This window comes from Biomphalaria glabrata, chromosome 6, assembly GCF_947242115.1.
Source record: "Biomphalaria glabrata chromosome 6, xgBioGlab47.1, whole genome shotgun sequence".
NCBI classification, from domain to species: domain Eukaryota; kingdom Metazoa; phylum Mollusca; class Gastropoda; family Planorbidae; genus Biomphalaria; species Biomphalaria glabrata.
In genome coordinates, this window is record NC_074716.1 from 42,142,783 (window position 1) to 42,162,055 (window position 19,273).

The 19,273-nt window shown below is 34.5% G+C and overlaps 1 protein-coding gene across 1 annotated transcript; it reads right to left on the bottom strand.

Moving 5' to 3' along the window:
* Positions 1–3,398: 3,398 nt before the first annotated feature.
* On the bottom strand, positions 3,399–17,811 carry LOC106073837 (uncharacterized). Its single transcript, XM_013234491.2, has 3 exons — positions 17,676–17,811; positions 16,622–16,685; positions 3,399–3,871 (listed from the first exon to the last, which is right to left on the bottom strand). The coding sequence occupies exons 2-3, from the start codon at positions 16,683–16,685 to the stop codon at positions 3,573–3,575; spliced, it is 363 nt and encodes a 120-aa protein (XP_013089945.2). The 5' UTR covers positions 17,676–17,811; the 3' UTR covers positions 3,399–3,572.
* Positions 17,812–19,273: the final 1,462 nt, after the last annotated feature.

Here is a 19,273-nt window from a genome sequence, read left to right on the forward strand (position 1 = left end):
TTCGTTTTGCAACAGATTTCCAGTGCTGCTTTTCAATATCATACAATCTTTGCTATGTTAAATCTATTGTTGTTTTATTTTCAAGAGCAAGTAATAGTTCTTACATTTTTTTAACGTGCTTTATATGATCTGCATTGTATTCGTTTCTTTTCAAAATGAATGAAATATGGCTCCAATCATTTACTGCCATCTTTATGTATTTTATTTCCTCAAATAACCGACATGGGCCACAGAACACAGAATTATGTGACTCTGAATACGAAAGCCATTGACGGTGTACTTTCTCACCGTTCTGTAAATGGCGATAATAATAAAATGGAGAAGATTTTCTACCAGTTTCATTGCGTGGTAATGGTTTGTTGAATATTTGTTTGGGATCATTTTGAATTAAAAATTGAACAGCATTACATTTTTCAGGCCACTTACTAGGATCATTTGACATTAACTGGAATCCTAGATTGTCTTGACTGTCCAAAGGTTTATATTTAGAGGAATTAGTCTGTGGCATTAATGTTTGATCCTCTTTCATAAAAACTTGTTCTTCTAGAGGTCTATAACTTTCTCTGACTGTCTTGTTTTCCTCGCTATGATGACGGAATAGACACTTCAGCACTGGATATGCGACATTGGAACAATCATTGGAATCGTGGTTTTTCGATTTCAGTAGTTTTGGAAGATGTAAAAAATTTGCTTAATGATCCTTTTAATGTTTTTTCTACTTCGATTTTTCGTAGTTTTGTTGTCGATATTGAGCACCTAATTAGCTTTTTTTTTTTCGTTCTCACATTTTTTGAAAACTGGGGGTACATTTGAAATTTTCACCAAACACTAAAAAAACTTCAATCTATCACTTTAATATATAACGAATTAGCAAACGTTAGCCACTATACCCACTTCATACAGTCTACTTAAACTGCACCATTTTTTTCAAATTAAGAAACAAAATAATTAATGTAAGTGACGTAATACTGCAATAATTTGAATTTAATATGACGCAATGTATATCGTGCGCGCGTGAAGTTTTTTTTGTATTTAATAGTTGTGTTTTAGCTTATAGGAAGTAGTTTCTTTTAGGTGTGTTTTGTTGTCTAGAATATTGTGTATGTGTGTGTTTACGTCATCCTTAGTTCCCGCAAGAGAGAGAGAGCTTCTGTTGTTGGCTGGTTAGCTAGTTTTCTGTTTACCCGTTTCAACAGTACGTAAGTACATAGTTTATTAAGGAGGATGATCTTTCGGTACGGGTGTCGCTATTGAAAAAGTTCGTTGTTGTAGCAGAATCGCTAGATCTAGGTTTTCTTTTAGTTTCAGGGTGTTAGGCTTGAGCTGTGGGAAAGATTGTCAACTTCCCGCCCTTGGAGCCGATCGTAACTATCGTTGTTGAGGTGTAGGAAGTTGTTGGTCTGTAGGGCGTTGCGAGCCCTGATTGATTGGCTCACGCATGTTAAAGTGTGCTATATCTATTGTAAGATATTTGATTATGTGTACTTGCTTTTGTAAATACCATTAAGACTCCAACATTTGTATCAAAATACTTTATCTGTTCATTAAATTGTTAAACTTCCGCTTGGGCTGTTAACTAATGTCAGTTCACGTAGTGTTAACAGTAATAGTGTTCGTATTGAACAATTGCCGTTTAGTTACTAACTGTTTAGCTGAATAACATTTATTCGGTGCTCGTAGTTCTGTATGTTATTACCTTTTGGTTCTTGCTTTATACTGGTCAGGATGGGGATACGGTACCATAATATCATACCCTATCTAAGCAAATAACCCACCTGACAATTTATTTATAAAATAAATATTTTTTTTTAAATTTAAATAAAAGATTTAGCATGAAAATATTAAAATTAAGTAAATGATCTAGATCTATATTTAAATTTAGATTTCGATCTACATTGCAAGATATACTATCAATGGTAAAAAAGAAAGAGGGATGGAGAAAGACTGTCAACAGATCGTTTTTGGTGCCCCAACCGTCCAACTAAGGGATAGGTGAAGGAGATGAGGTGGAGATCTCGATTTAGATTATTCTAGATTTATAATGACCCCAAATATTCTGCTTCATTAGTTACAGATTAATAACCCATACAAAATGAGAGTGTGAATATTTAAGACTATGAAATTACTATTTACGGGCTACTCGACTTAAAAAAAATATTTGTATTTATATGTAGTAGATTTAAGTACTTTAATTTTTTTTTATTTGTAGACTGATCTATTTCTGAAAGAAGACTTAATACATATTAAAATATTATAAACTAACCGCAACAATTCAAGGTCAAGAAATGAATGGAAAAACCAGTGGGAATCCCTCGTGTGCACTACTGATTTTTTTTATTGATTCCAAAATAACTTTGAAGTACGAATATCGTTGCTGCTTTTTTTATGATTTCAAAGACAATAATAATTAGATCTATGCAATATATTGAATTAATTTATCAAAATTAAATTAAAGTAAAGTATTTAAAAAAATTTACATAAAAAAAGGATAACTTTGAAGTAAGGATTTGGCCGCCCTTTGCCTTCGGCCGCCTGCGAGCGATGCACACATTGCGCAATAGATAGCGGCGGCCCTGGATAGATAGATAGATAGATAAATAGATAGATAGATAGATAGATAGATAGATAGATAGATAGATAGATTAGATAGATGGATGGATAGATAGATAGATAGATAGATAGATAGATAGATAGATAGATAGATAGATAGATAGATAGATAGATAGATAGATAGATAGATAGATAGATAGATAGATAGATAGATAGATAGATAGATAGATAGATAGATAGATGGATGGATAGATAGATAGGCAGTTAGATAGATAGATAGATAGATAGATAGATAGATAGATAGATAGATAGATAGATAGATAGATAGATAGATAGATAGATAGATAGATAGATAGATAGATAGATAGATAGGCAGTTAGATAGATAGATAGATAGATAGATAGATAGATAGATAGATAGATAGATAGATAGATAGATAGATAGATAGATAGATAGATAGATAGATAGATAGATAGATAGGCAGATAGATAGATAGATAGATAGATAGATAGATAGATAGATAGATAGATAGATAGATAGATAGATAGATAGATAGATAGATAGATAGATAGATAGATTTGTAGATAGATAGGTAGGTAGATATATAGGTATATATATATATATATATATATATATATATATATATAGATAGATAGATAGATAGATAGATAGATAGATAGATAGATAGATAGATAGATAGATAGATAGATAGATAGATAGATAGATAGATAGATAGATAGATAGATAGATAGATAGATAGATAGGCAGACGGTTAGATAGATACATAGATAGATTGATAGTAAGACATCATTTAAATAACTTTATTAACAAATGAATGCAAGTCTTCATTACAGGTGTATTGCTTTATTCCAAAAGTATCTATTCAGTTATATTTAGCTATATCTCAGATAAATAATTGTTGGGTTTTTTGTTGTTGTTTTGTTTTTGCCCTGTGATATTAAGTGTACAGTTAGCCGAAAACGTTGGACATCGACATCTGAAAGTTGTATAATTGCAGTCGATTATCTAAATCTAAACAAGCTTCCTTGTATGTTCGTGGCTGTATCAGTCAGCTCGGCTGTCACATCCAATGGAAGTATTTTAGTAAATGTACCAGTCAGACCGTCAACATCACCTCCAGCTATGCCTAATTCGGCAAACACATTTTCCCAAATCTTCTTAATGATTTGTATGACAATGTCAGCACCAAATACCTCTTTGGCATGTAGTATAAGATCTTCCAGTAGCTTGAAAAACTTTTCTATACCCTTAAAATATGTTTCTAAACACTCTGGAATACCCACACCAACGTAAGAGGACACTGAAATAAAAATCGTACGTTTATTTTTAACTTAATAGCAAATGAATGTAAGATTTAAAAAAAAATACTCATAATAACAGACAAATAACAAAAGTTTTAGGTTAGCAATGACGTAAAAATAAATAAAATGGTTTTAACAATCGAAATGATTTTAAACATCTGAATGGGCTATGCTGGACTTTCGTTTCTTTGATTAAAAAGTATTGGGCCGGAAGTCGCTTATTTCCTTATATATCTTTGCATTTTTCAGTTCTCTTTTTAAATTAAACTGACATTATTATGCTATAATTTTAAGTATGCCTGATAGTGAAAAAAATTATGCACAAAAGTACGGGTAGTTGGGATTTAACACGATAGAGGCTATAAAAAGAAAAGACCTGAACTATGTTATGAATGTCACTGTCTATTTTGTCTCTGTTCTAGTTTCTTAAATTTTTCTTGAGTTAAAGGGGTCGTTTTTCTCCTAATGGATATACCTGATTTCTCCAAGTAGCCTTTGTAAAATATTGGTCCTAAATAATGCTATGTTCATAAACAAAAAATCGCATGGCTGCATTATGATGATTGTACGTGTTAGTTCAATATATTTTATATTACTATGTAACTAAAAATAACTGTATAAATAGACGTAAGTTTCATTTGTTTCTGTTAGACAAAGTCATATGGCAAATTTTTGTTTATATCCTTATTCTAAAAAGGAATAATAAATAAAATTATACAGTAAAAATAATCACTAAGTTTGTTTTTTAATTTTAATAGTTTTAAAAGTCTCACAGATAAGATAACAAAGAGAGTTTGTGTTTTTGCAAATGTACACAAGGTACACTATGTGTCAGTCCATCTCTTCTAATTGTTTAGAAATGAGTGTAAAAATGTAGGCTTTGATATCTTTAGCCTGAATTTAAGAAGTTACAAACTTCAAACAACTAATAAATTGCCTCTTTTATAAAACTTTGTATTTAAAAAATAAATGTATCCAATGCTCGAGATCCTGTATACTTAGGCCCTATATAAATCGATCTGGTATCAAAGTATTAAGTAGCATTAAACCGCCCAAAAAATTAAATGAAAGAAGATTGAGATATACATATATTGTTGTGACGGTACGCACCGGTAAGGGTTACCAGCACCTTTTTCAATGTCGGGAAAAATTATTACTTTTCTTGAATTTCAACGTTAATTGTTAATTTATTAGTAGTTGAAAGTCAGGCAATCTATCACTGAGTACCTATTTTTTTTTATTTTTTTTTTTACAAAAAAAAAGCACTTTATATACTTTCAGCCGACATGCCGTATTATTAACAACACCTCTATGTGAAAGTCTCAATCATCTAGTTTTAGACAGTCATTATTTTAGATTAGATTTAAGTAGAGTCTAGACCCGGGGTCAGCAACCTGCGGCTCGCGAGCCACATGCGGCTCTTTGGAAGACAAGCTGCGGCTCTATGGTTCAAACACAAGTATTATTTATTTTATCGAACTCTTTTTTTAAATAGTTCTGATTCGTTTAACGAGGATTAGGCACCGATTCTATCTAGCAAACGCCCCTCGCGTCGTCACTTGTCAGTCCATCAGAAGCTTTCGAATGACGCCATTGTTGGAGGTTTATATGTAGGTTTCAATTCGTTTTCAAGGCAAGACGAATTGGCGTCTTCACCATGTTCTTTGGCTGTGACGTAAAGTTTGTTTCAAGTAAATGAGTAAGAAGCGATTATCTTCTCAAACTTAGAAGCAATCTGTAAGTGAAGCTAATCTGGCAAGCTTTGTGGTACCACTAGAAATTGCACAAAAAGGCAAACCATTTACAGATGTTGAGTATGTCAAAGATTGCTTCCTACGTGCATCTGAAGAACTGTTTCGTGATTTCAAAAACAAACCAGAAATCTTGAAAAAAAATTAAAAGATTTACCATTCTCTGCTAAAACAGTTGAAGATAGAATATTTAAAATATCTTTAAATGTAAAGTTTTCAGGTGGAAGATATTCAACTTTCTTTTGTCCTATCACTTGCTAGTCTTGCGACATAAAGACACGGCACAAGTTGACCTTTTTGTCAGGTCCAAAAGAAGAACTTCAAGGATTGCTACCTCTCTCGGGACAAACTAGAGGGAAAGATATAGTGCATGTCGTGCAGAAATACCTTAAAAACATTAAGAACGATTTAAATAAAATCGTTTCAATAGCTACCGATGGAGCCAGAAATATGACAGGAAAAAATAAAAGAGCAACATCGATTTTTCGAAGCAAAATAAAATTAAATTTTTACTTTTCACTGAATAATACACCAAGAAGCACTTTGTGCCCAAAGCGATTCGGACTGAAATTGTTGAGGTAATGAATTTTGTAATCAGAATTGTTAACAGCATCTTGTCAAAAGCACTCTACCACCGTCAGTATAAAGAATTCTTAAACGAAATTGAGACTCAGTATTCCGAGCTCCCAATAAATGCCATAGCTTTCTACAGGTTAAAACGTTTTGCTTTGTGGTTGAATGAAATATATTTCTAAATGATAAAGGCATTAATCTCCCTATATTAGAAAACGACAAACATATGCAAACATTTTATTTTACGATTGATATAATAGAGAAATTAAATGAGCTGAATCTAAAACTGCAAAGGAAAAGGAAACCCATCATATGTTTTGGTAGAAGAATTGGTTTGTTTTGAAGAAAAATAAATTCTTTTTGCAGAAGTTATTCCGAGTGGTAAGTTACTTCATGTTCATGTCTAAAGCAGTTTCGCGATAAAATCAGATGCTACTTTTGACACGGATTACTTAAAGCACAGTTATAAATTCAAAGATGACAGATTGGAGCAGTACAAAACCAACAAAACCTTCTAGCATTCCTAGTAAATCCTCTCAACACAAATTTACGAAATCCACATTGATCCTTTGGAATTGATACTGGATCTCTAGAAATGCAATTGGTCGATTTAAAAAGTAAAGCTTTTTGGAGTGGAAAATTTACAGAGTTGAAAAGTGTCAATATACTCTTAAACACAAGTAGAAATAGATAAACGACGAGGCACAAATTGTGCAAGTACTATTTATTGTTGCAAGAAAAAAATGTGTGGCTCGTTAATACTTTAAAATTTTTGGCTCTTTCGACTCAAAAGGTTGCCGACCCCTGGTCTAGACCTAGATCTAGTAGGCCTATTACTATAAAAAAATCAGTCATTACACATCATTCTCAATTTTATTATTAGGTCTAGACATTGAAAAAAATATATTAATAAACTATAATAGATCTTAGTCTAAGTACTAACTTATTAAATAAGTCATTATAAGTAGAAGTATTATAATGAATATTGTATACATCTAGATAAACTAGATTATAGATAGATCTATAGATAGATCTCTAGTCTAGTAGATTAAGTATGGAGTATAGTAAATGTATTACAGTATTATTTAGATCTAGATTTAGATTTAGATTCAGATAATAGTGAACCAATAGATGCTATCTTAGTAGATTTTAAAAGGCTTTTGACAAAGTTCACCACCAAAGTTTGCTTTAAAGAAATAAAATATTTCGGCATTAATGGTCCATTTCATCAGTGGATTAAAGATTAAAGATTGTATAATAGGGAGAGAACAAATTATAATAATAAAAGACCCTTAATCAACACCGATAACAGTAAACTCAGGTGTACCTCAAGGAAAAGTCTTAGGTCCACTACTATTTTTAATGTACATAAACGATTTACCAAATTGCATTACTTCAGGAACAAAAGTCAGATTTTTTGCAGACGATTGCATAATATATAGAACAATAAAAACAACACAAGACACAGATATTTTACAAAGAGAATTAGATGAATTACAGAAATGGGAATCAAATTGGAGCATGTCTTTCCACCCAGAAAAATGTTCGTTGTTAAGAGTAACAAAAAAACTAAAACAAATTAATTCCCCTTATCTTGTTTATGGCAAACCAGTAACACAGACTAAAAACGCAAAATATATAGATGTTATAATAAATGAAAAACTGTCATGGAATCCCCATATTGATGAAACTATCAAAAAATCAAACAAAGCATTAGGGTTTATTAAAAGAAATATCTATAAATCAAATAAGAACATAAAACTAAAATGTTATTTAACCTTGGTTAATAGAATATGCATCCTCTGTTTGGGACCCCTCAACTCAAGAAAACATTAAGAAACTAGAACAGACACAAAATAGAGAAGTGAGATTCATAACAAACGAATATTCACATTTGACTAGAGTAACACCTGTAGTAAAATCACTAAATTTAGAAAGCCTTCAAGACAGAACACTCAAAAGTAAAGTAGCAATTATACATAAAACGCTGAACCATAATCTTCAAATACAAAAACAAAATTTAATAAAATACTCTGAAAGACACAAAGATAAAGGCACATTCCTCGTCCCATATGCTAGGACAAATTTGTACAAATGCTCCTTCTTCCCTATAGCTATTAGAGCATGGAATGGGTTGCCTGAGCTAGCCAGGAAAACCAGTGACTTGGCAGAATTTAAGTCATTGGTTAATATGCATGACTAAATGCATGACGCGTATGACGTAATCATCTTCTTTTTTGAATTAACGTCTGTATTATATAAGATAAGATAAGATAAGAAACTTAAACACTGCCGCAATATATTTGTAAAGATGTACACAATCAAATAGCGCCGCTTTCTTTTATAGGCGATAACGTCATTTGTGTTTTTTATTCTGTGCAGTTTTTTAGCGGCCCCCGAAAGTGGAAAAAACGCTATTAGTTTTGTGTGGCGTCACGTTTAGATCTCAGAAACTAGATGAGAAAATGAAAATCGGACATCATGATATTTTAGATCATTCAAAGTTCTGATGCCACGGCTACTTTTTTCTTTTCCGAAAGTGAACCGTGTAATTTTTAAAATTCTATATGCAAGCAGATTTTTCAAACAATTACACCACTTTTTAATAAAAAACTTCAGGAGAAGTAAGTCTTACTAAAAAGATCACAGGCTTCTTTATTAATAATTTAAGCTTCATACACAGATTCGCGCATTGGTACAAAAAATTTGCATCTAAGTTCACATTAGAAAATTATCAATGTATCATTATAAAATAGATTTTCCATTTATTAACTAACACATGTAATAGAATACTGATTCAAATATTGTTTATAAAAAGAATTTTAATAGGAACTTCGTTTCAATTGTAACTTAAAAAAAAACAACTAACCACTTGTATACAGCGAGGTTTTCGCATATCGTCATTAGTCCAGGCGTAGATCTAGATTAACATTTATAATCCATTAAGGAAATAGTTAATCTTCTAATAGCTTACGGGTGCAGATTTATTTATTATGTAAGCAGTAGTATCACATCAACAAGTGAATCTGATGCGAACAGCACAAGTGCACTATAACCCAGTAGTTGGCCTTCTAATCCTGATCATAATATTGACCTTGATCTAGCATTCTAGCTCTAATAGATTAACCATGGATTAACATTCCATTTCTTGATTTCTAGATCTAGTCTAAATTCTAGTCTAGATTATAGGCTATAGATTTAGTTCTGGATCTTGATACGGAGTCTATTTAGCCTAAATCTACACCAAGTCTAAAATTAGACCTAGTCTAGATTCTAAATTGAGATCTAAATCTAGATCCAGATCAAGAGTCATAACTAAATCCAAGTCTGAATCGAGATCTAAACTAGATCTAGAACTAGTTTAGAAATCTAGTTTTAGCCTAAATCATAATTCTAGCTTTAGTCTGAATTCTAGTTCTAGAATGTAGTTCTATAGATTTTATTTCTATTTAAGATAAGACAAGATACGATAATTTTATTGATCCTTACAAATAGAAATTCAGTTTGACTACAATTAACAAAATCAGAGTAACTACTGTACAATAACAGTATAGATGAAAAATTCGAACAACATTCACACACAAAACACATACACATTCACAACCTGCGCTTTGTGAATTTGACTTCTATATCTATGTACTTCTCGAGGACGACAGCTGATCTTATAACACTCTGACATAAAGTGGGATAAAGGAGTTTTTAAATCTTTCTGTACTAGTCCTAATGGAAAGGAGACGACCACTTCGTTCAGATCTTATGTAACAGTGGTTTAATGGGTGCAGGTTGTCCTTAAGAATCCAGAGTGTTTTGGAAAGGCATCTCTCATGAAACAGCTCTTCAAGAGATGATAACTGTATTCGAGTGATATGCGATGCTTTTTTAATTAGTCTATTTAGTCTAAGTCTTTGTGCCAGTCTATATGTAGATCAAGAACTAGGTCTAGAGAATTAGCCTAGATAAAGATTTAGATCTAGACTATTTCTAGAACTAGTCTAGAAATTTAGATCATGTCTAGATCTAGATTCTAGACATATTCAATATTCTAGATCTAGTCTAGACCTATTAAGTAAATAGAGCAATTATTATCAGGATTAGTATAACTACTAGTGAATAATAGTGTAATTAGGCCTATCAGGATTAGTATAACTACTAGTGAATAATAGTGTAATTAGGCCTATCAGAATTAGTATAACTACTAGTGAATAATAGTGTAATTAGGCCTATCAGGATTAGTAGAACTACTAGTGAATAATAGTGTAATTAGGCCTATCAGGATTAGTAGAACTACTAGTGAATAATAGTGTAATTAGGCCTATCAGGATTAGTAGAACTACTAGTGAATAATAGTGTAATTAGGCCTATCAGGATTAGTAGAACTACTAGTGAATAATAGTGTAATTAGGCCTATCAGGATTAGTAGAACTACTAGTGAATAATAGTGTAATTAGGCCTATCAGGATTAGTAGAACTACTAGTGAATAATAGTGTAATTAGGCCTATGCTGTTCGTATGGGAAACCTGTTGAGATGTGCGAGCTCAGTTTTTAAAATTTCCAACTACGTCTACACCAATATATTAATAGAAATTGTTGGGAAGAAGCAGGTATCCTGAAGCAGTGGCGTCATTGGGGAGTATGGGTTTCAGGAGTGCGGTCCGCACAGGCCGAAACCATTTTGGGGGTGACATCCAAGTTGGCAAAATTATAACTTGGCAAAAGCAGACACATTGAAAAACATAATAACACGAGATTTTTTTTTTGAAGCAGTGGCGTCATTAGGAGAGTAGGTGCGAGGGGTGCGGTCTGCACATGCCGAAACCATTTTGGGGGTGACAACCAAGTTGGTAAATTTATAACTTGGCAAAATCAGACACATTGAAAAAGATAATATTAAATTTTCGAGATATATTTTGAAGCAGTGGCGTCACTATGGTCGACACCATTTTTAGGGTGACAACCGGTCGACACCATTTTTAGGGTGACAACCTAGTTTGAAAAATTATAAAACTTGGTAAAAGTTGAAACACATGAAAAGGTAAGGATAAAATCTCTAGACATATGCTCAAATATGCCTAGACACATCTAGATGGTAATTTAAGTGTAAATGACACAGCACAACGTTATACCATTTCTGTCTTCAAGTATAACAAAGGAAACCTGTTCATAAAAGGTAATCAGTTCATTGGTTCAACAAAAAATACTAGCTATCAATAGTGTTTATTGTAACATATTTCAAGAAAGTGAAAGTTGATGGGGAGGGATGACACCCTGAGTTACCGCACTAGGTGCGACAATGTTTCTTAGGTGATCACTTAACGCTACTCTACTTATTCCAGAAGAGTTAGAAGAGTCTTTATATGGATAATAACGCCAAATTTTTACAATTTCTTTAAACGATCAAAACAAGACTATGGCCTTAATATATTTCTCGTCCATGGCGAATTTGATGGGGGCCGTCTCTGAGTTAGTGTGATATAATAAACTCAGTTTTTAATCTTCATTTTTCTCTTCTTATTTTGTCGTCATTTGATATTTGGTGCTTTTTGGTAATTTATAGACAAGTTTTTTGTTCTTATACTTTTCCTTTGCTTTACTTTTCTGGATTGCCTTAGATCTCTTCTTAGTAGGACTCTTTGACGCCTGTTTATGGTGAATTTTCTTTCATGCTAGTCAACTCGCAGCGTAGCTTATGCCGCTATTTTGTGATGGGTGAACAATTCCTGAAATAAACAGTTGTCCAAATGGGGTGGGTTTGGGCATACGACTGTGAGTGAATGAAAGAAGGAACGGACTGTAAACTCGTGGAGGGTCATGCGGACGTTCTGGAAAGTGAATAGTGATAGTAGCAGCAAGTATTTGAGATATCGCCACAATTTCAGCCTCGCCACCATAAACGCCGGAAGTAGTCATGTAGGCAGCGTGTTGTTGAGCGGAGTGTATGACTTTGCTTCAATGAGTAAGAACAACGGACCGGTCGTCGCCATAGTCATCCCAATGTTTGCAAACAAAGCTTACAGCGATCTTGCGAAAATTGAGAGCAACAGTTTAGTCAATGACATTTTGTTTCAAAAATATGCGACTGATAGAAATGCAGTCATTTCGACTACATTGAATGACTTGTTTACTTCACGAAATATATGTGAAGCGGTGGTTATGGTTAGAAAACAAAGGGCAAATACTAAGAATTATAGAAACGACGTACGTGGTGTCCCCATGGAGACTTGTTCTCCCCCCCCCCTTTTAGTTCTCATTTTTTCCCCGCGAAAGTTACATGGGGTAACTCTAGTCCGAAATGCAGAAATAAAAGTGTTTTCCATGAGCTTGAGCGTCGACGTGCATGTCCCGCATGGTCGGACGACGAAGAGATTTATATGTATATATTGTAAAGATATTTTCTAATATGGATTCCTTCTTATTTGTAGTTATGGATCAGTCTTTAGAATTTATGTGATTTATTTCTAAAGAGTTGCAGTGTTGAAGTTGCATAATGATACTGTGGGTTCTGGTTTTACCCTGAATATTGTTGTTATCATCTTTGTCATTATTTTTCGGTCAGAAGGTTCTTCTCTGCTACTCTCAAGAAGTGATGTTACAGAGATGAATCTTTGTTTTGGGTTGGGAAACTCAAATGTTGTTAGCGTCAATGTTATCAAGCAACATATCATAAGGTGTAATTTTGTTTTAAAATGTTGTTTAAATACTATTATTTAAGTATTTACTTGGACTGAGACATGATTTATTGTCTTTATATGTATTTATAAATACCTATCATTCACATTATTATTTTTTCATAGCAATGTATAAATATCATTTTATTAAATGCATCATTTAATTTAAATCCCCATAGACATCTTACAGATAATAGGCTGTCCCATGGGCGTAGCCAGGATTTTTTTTCGGGGGGGGGGGGGGTTTGGGGGGGGGTCAATTCCCCCCCCCCCGACCCCCCCCCCCTTCGGGAAAAAAATTATATGTATTTATGTGTGTGTGTGTGTGTACATAATCTTTATTACATTCTGACCCTTCATTCTTTCGGAAGACGTTTATTGTGCCCTAGAATAGGTTCTTCCATGAGTTAGTGAAAAAATTGTAGATTTCCCGACATTACTAGCAAGGGGTCTGGGGTTGCGCTAGGAGCTCCCCAGCGCGGGGCGAAGCCCCGCCGCCAAGCACTATTTCTGATATTGAAAACCAACAAAATGCATATTCTGAGGTATCTACAGTGCATTTTCCTGCTATTAAAAAGTTCTATTTCAAAAACCTAATGTGCTATTCTTACTGACTTAGACACTCCCTCGTCGTTCGGCGCATTTCCCATCAAGCTGTTTTCATAAAATTGTGGACTCCCCGCCATTACTAGCAAGAGGGTTTGGGGGAGCGCCAGGAGCTCCCAGCGCGCCGCCAAGCACTATTTCTGATATTGAAAACCAACAAAATGCATATTCTGAGGTATCTACAGTGCATTTTCCTGCTATTAAAAAGTTCTATTTCAAAAACCTAATGTGCTATTCTTACTGACTTAGACCCTCCCACGCCGTTCGGAGCATTTGACGTCTAGCTGTTTCCATAAAAATCTGTCACTAGTAATGTCTGAAGCCTCTTCCCACCTACCATGAGGACCTCCATGAATGAGTGGCGTCAAGTTGTACTAGGATATCATAGCAACTCTTCTTTTCATTCATTTAATTCATTTTGTCGGAGAACATGTCCCGCAAACCTCATGCGTCGTTCTCTCACAATCTTACTAAGGGGTCGACTCCCAGTTCGGCATAGGATTTCCTTGATTTAGATCCGATCTCTATAACTGACTCCTGAAATCTGTCTTAGCCATCTTTGTTGAGCTATATTTAGTGTTTTTCGATTTCGGTAGATGACTATTCACTGCAGTTTATTAATGGAGCCCTGCCACTGGTAAAAATGTGTAACCTCTCTTGAATACGCTCTTGGAATTAAGTGACTGTAGTTTGCTTTAGATTTTATATCGAAAAGAGAAGTTTTATCCTCAAAATCTTCTGTTGGGGGTTTTCCACCTCAAAATGCTCTGTAGGGGGATCTTAGACTCAAAACCATCTGGAGGGGTTTTAAACTTTAAAAAAAAAGCCATCTGTAGAAGAAACTCAAAACCCCCGATTGGCTTGGCTACGCTCAAATAATTTTGTGTGTAATTAGCTTTTTTTTATATTGAAGATGTATTTTTAGCACCAAACCCCTCTGAATGGGGGTTTAAACTCAAAACCCCTTTCGGCAACGCTCATAGCATTTTGAGTGCGTAATTTGCTTTTTTTCTTACACTAAAGATTGCGGGGGATTTAAACTCAAAACCCCTTTGACTACGTTCATAGATTTTAGAGTGAGTAATTTTCTTTTATTTATATTGAAGATGTACTTTTTAGCTTCAAACTCCACTGGACTTTAGTGTATAATTTGCTTTTTTTTATTATTAAAAAGAGGTATTTTTTACCTTCAAAACTGAGTCAAAACCCATTTAGCTACGCTCATAACATTTTGAGTGCGTAATTAGCTTTTTTTTTATATTAAAGAGGGGGTTTATCGTAATTTTTAGACGGGGTTTTAAAATCAAAATCTTCCTTAACTGTGCTCTTGGAATTAGGGGATTTTCGTTTGCATTTTTTTTTGTTTTGTTTTATAGAAGAGTGGGAGTTAACTGCAAAAACTCCAGGTAGGGGGTTTAAAACTCAAAACCCCTGGTAGGGGGTTTTAAACTCAAAACCCCTAGTAGGGGGTTTTAAACTCGAACCGCTCTGGTAGGCGTTTTAAACTCGAACTCCCCTGGTAGGGGTTTTTAAACTCGAACCCCCCTGGTAGGGGTTTTTAAACTCGAACCCACATGGTAGGGGGTTTTACTTTGGTTGTGCTAGGGCAAATGATGGTTTAGTATTAAAATCTCACCTAAAATAAACAAAATCAAAGCAAAAAATCAGTGACTAAATTCCAACTCCCCCCCCCCCCAAGGGGGGGATTTCATTTCGGGGGGGTTTGAACCCCAAGAACCCCCCCCCCCTGGCTACGCCCATGGGCTGTCCACCCAAACTGCTAAACATTATTGTCTCTTTCCACCAAAATATAATGGGTACTGTGCAGTTCAACGTCGCCTGCACCAAAAAAACACCGGAGTTATGTGTCCTGGCCCCAACCCTCTTTGGAATACTCTTTTCAATGCTAATCCACCACGCGTTTGACAAATCCATCGAATGCATATATCTGCATTTCAGATTTGATGGCAAACGTCTAAAAATTGCTAGACTCAGGGCCAAAACTAAAACCAGAACCATCCTCATAAGAGATACGATCTTTGCGGACGACGCAGCGGTAGTGGCACACTCACAACAGGAGCTTCAGTCACTAATGTCCTGCTTCTCTAAGGTTTGCAAAGAGTTTAGCCTCACCATTAGTAAAATGTTAACTATGTTTAGGGACTTGCTACAGCACCACCATCCATCCTCATAGACGATATTAAGCTAGATGCCGTAAACCAATTCTGCTACTTTGGGTCTACTATTCAAGGTGACCTGTCACCAATGTCATCAATCTTCGCTAGACTCGGGCAAAGACTTTGGAAAAACCAGAAGCTCACCACAGCGACCAAAATGGAGGTCTACAAGGCATGCGTTCTTAGTACGCTACTGTACGGCAGTGAGTTGTGGACAACCTACAAAAATCAAGAGAGAAAACTAAACTTATTCCACTTGCGCTGTTTTCGAAGGATCTTGAAAGTAACATGGAAAGAAAGAGTGTGTAATACTGAGATCATCGCGAGAAGAGGCCTACACAGCATCTTTACGTCCTCAGGCAACGCCGCCTGCGCTGGCTCGGATGGAAGACAATCGCATCTCGAAAATCATTATGCACCGGCAACTTGCGTTTGGCTCAAGAAAAACTGTTCGCCCCCACCTCAGTAACGTCGATGTGATAAAAAGGGATTTAAAATCAGTGCACATTGATACTGACCATTGGGAAGACATAGACCGCACTAATTGGAGAGAGACAGTGACCATGAAAGACATGGACAGAGAGAAATCATGGGCCTCGGCTCTTGAAGAAAAGAATGTCACACGGAAAATGGCCGGCTCCTCTACCACCAAAGAGAAAGCTACCTTGACCTGCACTATGTGTGGACGGGAGTGTCTCTCCAAAATAGGGCTCCACAGCCATATGAAAAAGTGTTCGAGATGAACCATAGTCGTCTTACGTCTGAAGGAGGCCAATGATGTTGAGACATCGTTTATTAATTCATGTACCACTGAGTATGTATTCTGTGTGTTAGGCTGAGCTTCGGGTCTGATATAATTATCAAACAAGAAAAAAACATAACAAATTTAACTCCCACACGCACATATTGCAATTAAAACTACACTTTACTACCAAGACAATTTAATATCTATTAATAAATCATGACAAACACTAACCAGTGCATTCAGCGGCAGCAAATCCTATTGCAGCAACAAGGACAATAAGAATCAGAGAGCGCATCTAGAGGTAAAATAAAAATTGAATGTATTTAAATATATTTAATACAAAGATTTTTATTTAAGAAATCATTTAAAAAAAAAACATGAAGTTGTATCAGGAATAAACATATACAGACCACAAAATATGGGCAAAAGGTTTGGAAAAAAATATGATTTACAAATGAAAAAAAAAAAAGATAGATAGATAGATAGATAGATAGATAGATAGATAGATAGATAGATAGATAGATAGATAGATAGATAGATAGATAGATAGATAGATACCAACATATATCTATTTAACAGAAGAAATATGTAAATAAAATTGTAGTGACTCTATAGCTAGTCGCGTAGAAGTTGAGGCTAAACAGACCTCTGAACAATATGAATATACAAAAAAAATGTAGTTTTTATGTAGCGTTACTTTCATGCTTATACCATGTTCATAGCGCTAGTATCCAATCTCATTTGTGAACTGGTCGCAGAGTTAAGCCTAGTTACTCAGCCTCTCGACACTGCATCCCATAGAACAAGAAACGACGTTAAATTAGCTAGACGAATTAAAGATAGGATAATTACAAATCTGACCTTTTCCACTAAAAAGCGCTGTTTAGTTATCTCAGTTATCATATTTACAAAAATTTTCTGTTTTTTTTTCCCTACATTTTTTTTAAAATTATTTCTTGTCTGGCATAATCATATCTATTTAAAACTGTTGTGTTAAATAATAAACACAGCACAAAGATTATTTTACTTAAAATATTAAAGATGAAGCTGAGCTAAAGACTTACATACATAGGATGGCTGCCTGGTCGTGCGGTTTGCGCGCTGGACTGTCGTTCGGACTTATCGATAGTCCCGGGTTCAAACCCTGCCCGCTCATCCCCCGTCGTCCACCGGGAGGTTAGGACTAGGAAGAAAATTTTCTTCCACTCTGAAGGAACATCCGAAACATGGAAAACATTTTACAAACAAACAAACATACATGATTGATTGTACATTAAAAGCTTACCTTAACACAGGATTACTAGCTTTAGAAAACGTTAGAAGATCCCAGACTATATCAGGCTCGTGTAAGATCAGACTGGTCTACAACTCATAGCATATAAAGACCTGGGACTCGTATGATTGACACAATCAACAAGCACAAGTACTGTAATATGTAACAGATGTCTATAATTAATAACAGCTTCGATATATTAAAGATGCAATACAAATACATAAAAGCTAATAAATCGAATTTTTTTAGGGGGGGGGGTGGTAGTAAATTAACTCTTACTAATAATGTTTATTCTACAGAATTTATGAGCCCACTGAACCTACTCAATCTAATAAATGTTGTGTCTCAAAAAATCAAAACAATATGAACATAGGAATATGTTGAATCTTAAAAGTACCGGCTATTTTTTCATAGTTTAGACTGATATAGACTAGAATTTCAATTTCTAGAATTAAAGTATAGATTTGATTTCCAAACGTCTTGATCAATATTGCAATGTTATAATATACAAAAACTAATCTACTATTTTTAAATTTAATTTTGCATTTAGTCTATAGATAGATTATCTAGGATTTTTTTTTGCATAAATCTTATCTAAATTGCAGCTAGATTATTCCAAATGTATATTTTAGATCTAGATCTAGTAGATAAAGATCTTAAGAGAGCTAAATCAGAAGTTTAATTTAGGTAGATCTACATCCTCATTCTAGTTCCATTTAAATGAAAATCCCGATATCTCTGTTGATAGGCCTAACTGTGCTGAGACATCAAAGTACAAGCACGATATCTCTGTTGATAGGCCAAACTGTGCTGAGACATCAAAGTACAAGCACGATATCTCTGTTGATAGGCCAAACTGTGCTGAGACATCAAAGTACAAGCACGATATCTGTTCTTTTCTTTTCTTTTTTTTAATTACAAATCAATACCGAAAGATTGTCTAAAATCATCTGACATATTGTACATATCCGATAGATGCCATGCCGTAATGTGTAATATATCTCTTTATCAATAATAGGCTATTAGTTTATTATTTAGTTAAGAGCAATGCCTGGTCGTGCTGTTAGCAGGTTGTTTTCTTGTTTGTTTTACATGTTTCATATATTCCTTCAGAGTTGAAGATAGTTTACTTCCTAGTCGAAACCTCCAGTAGGACGACGGGGATGGGAGCATGCAGGGTTTGAACCAGGTACCATCGATAAATCCTAACGACAGTCCAGCGCGCAATCTGCACGACCAGGCAGGGTTCATACCCTGCTCGTTGCCTTCCTCCATCTTCCAGCGAGAAGTTAATTATTTTAAACTTAGAAGTAACACCAACATTTAAAACAAAAAAACAAACAAAAACAACATTTTTTACAACGGAAAATGAATCTTTGAAACATTATTACTTTTGACCTTCAAAATTAAATCACGTCTTGAATAGTCCTTGCGAATAGGCAGATCCGACAGGGATTCGACTCCGACGGGGGCCGCATTGTAATCTTGTTTATGAATATTTTTATTACGGGTTTTAGTGGTTGACTGGAAAAGCGCTAGGCTTTTAGCCAAGAGGTTTTAAGTTGAAATCCTTGTGAAGACTGATATCTTTAATATCGGGATTTTTAAGG